At 45.5% G+C, this 10,000-nt stretch overlaps 1 protein-coding gene across 1 annotated transcript in view; it reads right to left on the bottom strand.

The window, feature by feature from the left end:
- Positions 1-350: 350 nt before the first annotated feature.
- stx1b (syntaxin 1B) overlaps positions 351-10,000 on the bottom strand; it is a 49,799-nt gene continuing 40,149 nt past the window's right edge. Inside the window, exons 8-10 of the mRNA XM_008417139.3 lie at positions 9,409-9,546; positions 9,219-9,329; positions 351-8,180 (exon numbers count right to left, since the gene is read on the bottom strand). Of these exons, the coding sequence (XP_008415361.1) occupies positions 8,100-8,180; positions 9,219-9,329; positions 9,409-9,546 (330 nt within the window). The 3' untranslated portion in view covers positions 351-8,099. The remainder of the gene's footprint in view (positions 8,181-9,218; positions 9,330-9,408; positions 9,547-10,000) is intronic.

Below are 10,000 nucleotides of genomic sequence, written 5' to 3'. Positions count from 1 at the left end.
CCATCCATCCATCCATCCATCCATCCATCCATCCATCAATCATCCATCCATCCATCCATCCATCCATCATCCATCCATCCATCCATCCATCCATCATGTATCCATCCATCCATCCATCCATCCATCCATCCATCCATCCATCATCCATCCATCCATCCATCAATCATCCATCCATCCATCCATCCATCATCCATCCATCCATCCATCCATCATGTATCCATCCATCCATCCATCCATCCATCATCCATCCATCCATCATCCATCCATCCATCCATCATCCATCCATCCATCCATCCATCCATCCATCCATCCATCCATCATCCATCCATAAAGCAATAATGATCACAGAGTACACTGAACAATCCTTTTCTTTATTAATTTTTTGTTTCATTTCAATATGTCTGTCAGGGTTTGTTTGTTTTTTTAGTTTTTATTTTAAATTAAAATTTTGACACACTTATAAAAGACAGCATCTGCATAGAGTTGTCATCTTAAAGATCCATGAAGAGAGGAAGGGCGAGGCTGGGGGGGGCGGGGGGGGGAGAGGAGGGGGGCCGGGGGGGTTAAAGAAGGGGGGGGGGATACTGGCACGTCACATGAACTAAACAGAACAGCCAACAGCAGTACGAGAGAGGGGGGCAGGAGGGGGAGAGGGCAGCGGGGGAGGAGGGGGGACAGATCGCTTTACATTACGCTACGCACACATACACACACAAAAAGAAACGGGACACGAGTTGCATTTCCGGTCAAAGTTGCGTGCAAAGAGCGACGTCACTGTCCTTTCTGCGATTTTTTACTGTGCGGACATTTTATTTTTTCTGATCTCCGCCTCTCCTCTGCCGCCCCCCACCTCCCCCCCCCAGCGCAGGATCAGCATGCAGCCGCCTAAACATAACAATAGCAAAAGTGGCGTATTTCCCCCGGATCATGGCGTCCGGACGGCGGGGAGTTCCTGCGGGAGAGCGCGGCGCGTCAGCCGGCCTGGTCGCCTCTGCATGATAAGGTCAGCCCTTGTTTCTCTGAATATTGCACGCTTTGTTAGAAAGGCCTGTGTGAGGCTGGAGACCGGGCCTGGAATTGGGTGGCGACTCCGGCCGGACCGCAGGCCTCGAAGCCGCCAAACGGCCTGACCGCGTAAAACGAGAAGAACTGGTTCACTGGGAACGCAGCTAGTTTACGCCGAGTTTAGCTAACTTTTACTAAGCTTAGCTAGCCTTTACTGAACTCAGTTAGCTTTACTTAACTTTAACTTTCGTTTAACTATGCTAGCTTGTTCTGGACTAAGCTAGCTTATTCTGGACTAAGCTAGCTTATTCTGGACTAAGCTAGCTTGTTCTGGACTATGCTAGCTTGTTCTGGACTAAGCTATCTTATTCTGGACTAAGCTAGCTTATTCTGGACTATGCTAGCTTGTTCTGGACTATGCTAGCTTGTCCTGAACGTAGCTTTTGCATCCCTTTGACGACTTCGAGAAACCGGAGCTCCGATCTCCTCCAGGAACTCCTCTGGGAATAAAAATGGGGAAAGTTGGGTAGTAGGAAGACTGTGGTGGAATTCTGAAGTACGCAACTCAGATTTAAATCTAGTTTTAATCTACTGGTGCCAGAGGTGGTTTGGTTAGTGACAGCATGAAGAAAGTCCCTTTGCTTCATCCGGTGGATGTGTGCTTTTTCTCTAAAGTTGATGCGTACCACCACCACCACCGATTCTGAGTTGCTGACCCCAGTCCAACTGGCCTGTAGTTTTGTAGTTTACAGACTGTCTGGGCACTTTTGTTTGGATATGGCTATGAACTGGTCGGTTTTGGAGGACGGGGTGCAGGCTAAGTGGGAACCAGACAGGAAAAGGTTGGATGTTTGGCGAAATGCGGCGGAGAGACGACGTCGAACAGAAAGGTGGTGACCCTGAACAGGACTTCCAGAGGGACCAGGGGCCTCTGAGGCCCTGGAGGCGGGGTTTAGTTTCCTAATATGGAGGGAAGCACTTTCATCAGAGGAGCCAGTGGACGGAGCCTCTGGGTTTGGGGTTCTGTGAGCGGACACAGCGTCCGGACTGAGCGAGGCGGAGAACGACGGCGATGGAAGCTACACGGCGCCGTCTCTCTGCCGCCGACGGAGAGCGGAGGGGCGGGGCTTAGGACACGCGAGGGGCGGGGCTTAGGACAGGCGACGTCCGGGAAATAAAAGCAGCGAAAAAGGACAGACATCGAAGTGCTTGTCAACTTTGACGGGAATAAATATCTCAGTAGATTTATACATAGACATGCAAGTCATTTTTTCTCTCTTTGAAGTTATTTACAATAATTACAGAACACAAAGATTCCAGTTTCAGTTTGACAAAATTGCGAGCATTCAATATTCAATATTACTACTATTATTTATGATAACATAACTCCTTTGTACTTTTTAAATCATGGAATCGTGGAAACCTCCCTTTGAAAAGTTTCCTGTTGGATCACTGCGTGAAGCCGTTCACTCTCCTGCGTTTTTGCAAATGTTTTTCTGCATTTTATTTGCCTTTTATGGTTAGAATTATAATAACAACAACAACTATGATAATAATAATGTTTTTAAGTGTATTTCTTAATATGGCAGGGACTATGTGGGTGTGGTCTGTCTATTTGACCCCTCCCCTAACTCCTCCCACTCAGGGAAAATAAACACTGATGGAAACCAAATACTGTCTCGCTTGATGAAGAGAGCAGAGAGACGTTTGGATCAAGCATAAAAAATCTGTTCACAACAAGTCGCAGCTTTTACTGCAACGTAAAAATCAAAGTTTTCACGTAACCAGAGCAGGACAGCAGCGCAGCAGGCTGCTTCCCATGAAGACGAAAATCATCGCAGAGCGGGTTCTGGTCCCACAAATGAGGAGGTAAGAAGTAGGACTGACTCATGTTTACTTCAAGCAAAATGACGACAGCCAGCGGTGGAGCAACACGGCGCCGCGTTTGGCTAACAGAGTCCATCTTTGGAGCCTCTGCGCCGCCGAACCCCTCGGGATGATCCACTTCCTGCTCGCTCGCTTCCTGCTCTGACAGGAAAACGGCACCACGCCCACAGAGGCGGCCATGTACACACAGTCAGACAGACGCGGTATGTTGGTGTAAGATTTACAGGGAAATATTGATATATTGTTTATATATTAGTCGCTGCAGTCTGTCGTCACGCCACGGACGACGCGCCGCTGGCGGTTTGTGGAATCAATGCTTTTATTTCACACTTTCTCCTGGAAAACATCCGAATTATGCAAACATCTGGATGCACATCTGCAGCAAACCGCATGTTTGCACAGAGATTAGTTTCATAAATCCATGTTTCTCCAAGGCAACAATCCGAGGTCCGTTTGGTGAAAATCATTTATGAATTCACGTCTCCTAAATGTTCTCCGGTGGTTAGGCAGGTTAACGGACCTCGGGTCGTATTTCAGCCGGAAAGCAACAGAAAACTGTTGGATATCCTGGAATTAAGTTGAGCTTTGAGTTTAATTTCTATATTTTCCCACAAATTTACACATAAATGTGCATCATAAATAACAATAATCTATAATTGGAATAGTTTTCCTCGTGCTCCCGCCGCAGCAGCGCGTTGATCCGGAGGCGTGAAGACGACTGATTAACTGTACAGGAAAAACAAAATGACACCAAAACAACAAGAGCCGTAATTGAACAGAAGAAGAAAGCACCGCCGTCGTCTCCGGTTATGATTATGCGCCTTATTTTCCACTAGTCAGACCACAAGCTAGCATCTACAGGAGAACAGGAAGCGGACGTCGCTCTGGTTGGTCGGATCAACGGATGGACCGTCATGCAGTGAGGGCTGGTGGTTTGTGGGGGGGATCAGGGCAGGCGTTTCACTTTTATCTTTGCTTTTTTTGAATTGCTGTGTCTGTTTGAGGAACGTCTCGGTGTAAACTTCACTTGCTTTGTGCTCTTCGATTCTAGCGGCGGACATTTTGAGAACACGAGTGGGAGGGAGAAGGCTTTGGTTTGAATCTAACAAACAGTGAACATCGCGTACGTTTAGGGCTCTGATCCTCTTAGTCGCAATTTTTTAACAACTTGTGAAAACAGCTGCAACCCGGCGGACTGCAGTCTGACGCTCTGCACGTTGAGACAAACCGGTGCTGCCAACACACGCTCACTAACACGCCGTCTTCACCGAAGAAACATGCCGCACAACGATGGGTGGAGGAGCCGCCGGAGGTCAGGCCATTTCTCAGCAAACAAAGGGTGGAGGAAACGAGCCCAGCAGATAAAGGCGGGGTGACATCCAGCGAGAAGTCCAGACGGACCTGAATGACCGCAGCTGACGGGAGTTTAGCCTTTCACATTTAAATAAAACACTCAATTATGTTCCAACAAAACACGTCTAACAGAAATACTGAAACGCAGATCAATTAGTGACAGGTAATAAGTTGTGTCTAGTAGCTAATGTGCTAATCAAACAGGTCCGATGAGTGGTAAAGTGCACGGTAAGGAGGGCGGGGTGGGGTACAAAAACACCTTCATGCAAACTCCACAACGCGTTGCATGCCTTTTTTATTATTAACGTCATAATTATTACACACAGCAGGATGGAGGGGAAGGTCAGACTCCCAGCGCGCGTCGCCATCTTTTTATACAACCAAACGACTACAACACAAGACGAGAGGGCCGGACACTCGGGCGAACCGACCCTCTGAATCGTTTTGGTGACGTCTTTGTGGTTTGATGTGTTTTCAGGGGCCTGATGGACGAAACGGGAACTTTACAGACAATACAGACACAAAACACAACGTCATTGTCAACAAACTGGCTGGTGCTTTGACGGCGTCCTTACACCGCCCATGTTCATCCACCTCAACCACCACAGGACAACCAGCAACTGTCCAATAGATGCTGAGGGAAGAAAAGCGCAGCTAACTTTTAAAAAATCTGATGCATGAGGTTACGATGAGATTTCAACTCGCTAAGTCATTAAATCCACTTCGGTTTACGTCTCTTTACCTGTTGGAAACCACTAAAAACCAACGACAACAGCTGAGAAAGGGTCCAATCGTCCTGAATCTACAGACGGACCGTTTGAGAGATTGGTTGGATTTCGCTGCTGGGAGGAGAGGGTGACACTTTGGTGAGCGCAACAGTTTTGGTTTATTGAAGCCAAAGAATAAATGAAGTAGACCCCAATCTTCTCCAAACCTGAAACTAGAACATCAAGCGCATCACAGACATCTAAAGCTAACGATGCTAACTTCTACATCTCAAGAAAAAACACGCTTTCCACTAAACAACGACTACTTCCTGGACTCTGTGAACTGAAGCTTATTGCTCTGGCAGGGAGTGCGGAGGGATCTGAAGGTGGTTTTTCCTCCAGCGCAGGCCTCAACAGAAGGACGATGACCTCCGTATCACAGAGCCTGAGCGCTTTCCTCCAGAACCTCAGACCCGACCAGCGTCCTGGCAAATCACAAACACCTCACCAAACCTTATAATAGACTGGCTATTATAAGAAGCTCAGTCTGAACCGATTCCTAGCGACTCGGATGCTTTATTAGTGGAAGAATCCCTCAGAGTTCGGATAATCTGAGCAAATTTGTCAATATTTTTAAAACATGCAGGTAAAGATTTCCATGAGCTGCCGCGAGACTGCATCGCTCTGTAAAACCAACAGTTTGTTCGGCCATTTTCAGCTTTTCATCCAGTACTGCTACCTTCCCAATAAACCCCAGATTTCTAACAGTGAAACATTCCTGCAGCATTTCTGTTCTTAGTATTGTAAAACGTGGGGGTTTGAGTTCAGCACTGCTAACTCTAATAGCTAGCTGAAATTAGCTAGTAGTTCCACATAGTTAGCATTCTAGTTTGCATGCTTTGGGCAATGGGTAGGTTGCTACTGCAAACACAGCATAAAAACCTGTTTAAACTCACATTTTACTGCAGGTTTTATTTAATTAGCTAACAAGGATTCGCTTCCAAATTAATTTGGTTCACAATTACAGACTAATAACGTACAAAATACAACACATAAATACTTTTTGTGTTGTAAAATCAAATGTTTTTACAGATATCTTTCCTTTAAGTTAGAATTAGCCAATGATTTGGGAGAATTGTCTGTTTTTATTTAGCTAAAATCTATGATTAGCTAAAATGATCCTCCAGTTTAACGAGGATTAGCTTCCAAATTAGCATAATGTGGTTCACAGGCTAACAGTCAAATAAATACTTTTCATTCTGTATAACATCCTTACAGGCAGCTTCCTCTAAAATTAGAATGAGCTCATTAACAGCAATTAGCTTCCAGATTGGGTAGTTTTGGTGCAGCTAGAATTAGCTTATTAACAACGATTAGCTTACAGATTGGGTAGTTTTGGTGCAGCTAGAATTAGCTTATTAACAACGATTAGCTTCCAGATTGGATAGTTTTGGTGCAGCTAGAATTAGCTTCCGAAATATCAAGGATCAGCTTAGCTAGAAATAGCTTTCAATAATGTAAAAAGTCATTTTCTTGCTATGTTGCTACGAGCCACAAACCCTTTGTTGTATTTTCTGAATCTTTTCCACCATACTGGGTCGGACTCCACGAATGCCTTTCACAGTTTTTAGAAAAAGTATCTAGAAAACAGATAAATCTTCAATAAGCTTCTGCACAACCTACACAAACACAAGCGGATTCTACACCATGCAAAGCAGCTCAGACTAACCCTAACACTGGCAGTAACACAACATTCATGGGGTCTGTCTACGTCAGAAGTTAAAACATATATGACATGTTCATGTTGTGAATGAATGTGTGTCACGTTGATCCACCTTCCAGGGAAATGCACCCATAGAGAATGTGAATTGGCCGTAGAAGCCGCCGTACTCCTAGTCCGGGTGGTGGGAGCATCCTGTCTCAGCATGCAGAGAGGAGTGATGCTCCTTTCACATTATCTACAGGAATGCCTTCATGTGTGGCAACCGAAACATCACAGCTTTTCCAACACAAACACACCAGAGACACGTCGGATCGCACAAACTCAACGTTAACACAATGTTAAGCAGATACAGCACAGGATACGTCACGCACACACCGGAACAGCAGCACGACAAAAGCAACAAACGCTCGCCATCGAAACACAAACAGCCACAGGACCATCGCCACACCCGGGTAACTGGGTTCGCCTGTTTGTTGGTTTTGATGCGTTTCTGTTATTTTTTTGTTGACTCCTCGAGAAGAGCAGCTTGAGGATGACGGCCCTGGCTTTTAACAGATTCTCATTGGCTATCTCTGTGTTGTAGGCGGGACAAGTCGTCTTTCTTGTATCTAAACTGCATAGTTTAACTGTCCATCTCCACCCAGCCCTCAGGTATCACCTTGTCGCCTACGCTGGCCAATCAGAATAACCAGGACGGTCAGAGGCCCTCCCTCCCCAACTCTTTGGTTGGATCGATGCAACAGTCAGGGGAGTCTGACCTCCCCCTTGTCAACGCGGTGTTTTCCCAACCGCAGCGAAAACATCTGTTCTCAGGGTCCAATCGGTCTCCGGTATCAGGCTGGCCGAGGTGAATGACGGGCAAAGCAGCCAATGAGAGGTGGACTAGCTGACGGCGAGGCACAACATTAGCATCGTTCCCCAACCTTCGGGTTTTCTACATCTATGCATTAGCTGTTTGTTTTCTGAAATGAACGTGAGGAACCCGGATGTCCCACAGGACTCCCACCCAGCAGCCGTCACTGTCCTCGGAGACTCCCGAAAAAACAAACAAGGAACTTCAAAACATAGGAAAACAGCCAAACAAACAACAAAGTAAAAGTTATAGTAGAGGTTATCATTTTTTACAGGTAGCTAACCCACGTGTTGTTCAATACATTTACATAAATAGGTTTATTTTTCCCTCTTGTTGTGTGGATAAGTCACCTATAATGTGGTGTTACTGTGTTTTCTTAGCTTTTTGTACCCCGCCCAAACCCGTGGTGTTTCCTCTTATTTGTGATTGGATTATCTCTTCCTAGCTGATTGGTTGTCGGTCTTGCATTTGTGTTTCAAGTTTTTTGTGTTGTCGTTGCTGTTTCTTTTCTCTGCTGGCTGTCGGTCAGTCGGTCGGCATCAGTCATCATGGCAGCAGGTGGAGGAACGTCTTAGAAGCCCAGCGTGCCGCCGATGGTCGACGCCAGGACCACGCCGAGGATGACGCAGCAGATGATGATCATGATCTTCTTCTGCAGGGCGACAGTAGGAAGCAAACGCATGAATGATGAGGGAATGACATTTGGAACCACTTTTTCATTTGACTTTTCCTGTTGTTTCAAACGTTGTCTTTTTGTTGGAAATCTTAGGCTGAATTCCCTCCAGCTCTGTTCAGTCCGATTTAATCCGACTCCAGGCCGTTTGCCTGGGCGGTTCATTTGAGGAGGCATGAATTCGTAATTGAACAAAAAATTTAACTGGTCTGCTCACAAACCTCGGCCTGGGTTCGGTTGAAGGGACCGGACAAAAGCAGCACAGGGCATTCTGGGTAAATGCAACTGAAACTCGCACGTTTTAAGAGCCGTTCCAACGGCCGAGACGTCCTCAAGATTATTGGAAAGGGAAATTTGGACAAGAATTATGTAAAAATCTTTCTGTGTGAGTTAGAACCTCTGGTTTCTGTCTTCATTAACGCGACGTGTCTATGCAGGACGCCAGGTGCTGTTGGTTTGACTGGTTGTGCAAATTTTCGTTTTTTAAAATGATTTTCTCACCAAATAGAGAAGCAGAACAGAGTCTGAAAGCATGCTAGCATAGTAAAATACTGGAATGTTAAAGATTCAAGAAAAAACGGCTAAAAACAGCATTTTGAGTTCAAACTGGATTGTTGGAGTCGTCTGATAGGAAAGCAACTCCTCAGCAGCTAAAATCCCGTTCTGGACATTAAAATTCCTTCAAGACACTGAAAGACCAACAGGAAGGTTTGAGTTCCTGAAGGGAGGCAGCTGCACGAGTTTCTGGAGTTGGAATCCAGTCGCTTGTCGGCTGAAGAGGTGACACTGCATGTGGAAGCGAGGTGATAAGACTGACTAAGTCTTCATAGATGTTAGCCACTGTTGCCATAAAGTGCCTTACGCTAAACGGAGGAATAGCTCCACGGACATTTTTTGGGTTCCGATTGGACAAATTGGTGCCTTTTAGCCTTTTTGCTAGTCTTTTGTTAGCAGTTTGAAAAGGAGCCTCCTGGATGGACGGTGGGGTCCGGAGCAGAGTTTCATCAGGAGCCTTACCTTGCGAGCCTGGCTCTGGTATTTTACGGCCTTCTTGGTGTCGGAGACGGCTCGCTCCACGTAGTCGACAGAGTGTTCTACGTTGTACTCAATTCTGTCAATCATTTCTCCCTAAAACAAACATCTGAATTTAAACGACACCAAGCAACTCCTCTATGGGATCAGGTAGCTTTCAACACCTGCGGCCTACCTGGCTCTCGACCAGCATGGCCATGTCGACAAACATGTCGTGGAGCTCACGGATGCTGTTTTCCAGCTTGATGATCTCGGTGTGTCGGGTCTCGATCTCGTTCAGGGCCTGCTTGGTCATCTGAGAGTCCATTTTGATCTGCAGAACAAGTTTACAGAAGCATGTTCTGTCTTCTCTGCCCGTCACAGAACGTCAAGTAAAAAAAACAAAGTCTGCAGAAGTAACTTTAGAAAAGAGGATGAAATCTAACATTTGGGAAATAAATTGTAAATTATTAGAACATTTTTCTGCAGTTTAACTCTACATCTACAGTATTTATCGACTCAAATTTTATACATCAATAGAGTTAAAAATTAGTTACTGGCTTCTAAAGTTAGCCAAGTTTATCTGTATGGACCAGTTGTACGCAAAGTACAAAAAATAAAGAAAAAAAAAATTAGACACGTTAGCATCCAGATTGCCTTCAAATTAGCAATTTGGCTAATTGCTAATTAGCCAAACAAACCGCAAATCCAAAAATCCAGATTTGCTGGAATTATTTTGTGATTGGTGACAATAAACATATTCTATTAAATTGTGGGGTTAGCTAAAA

This window comes from Poecilia reticulata, chromosome 8 (assembly GCF_904066995.2).
Source record: "Poecilia reticulata chromosome 8, P_reticulata-male-v2, whole genome shotgun sequence".
Classification (NCBI taxonomy): Eukaryota; Metazoa; Chordata; class Actinopteri; order Cyprinodontiformes; family Poeciliidae; genus Poecilia; species Poecilia reticulata.
This window is presented reverse-complemented; position numbering and strand designations above follow the sequence as displayed.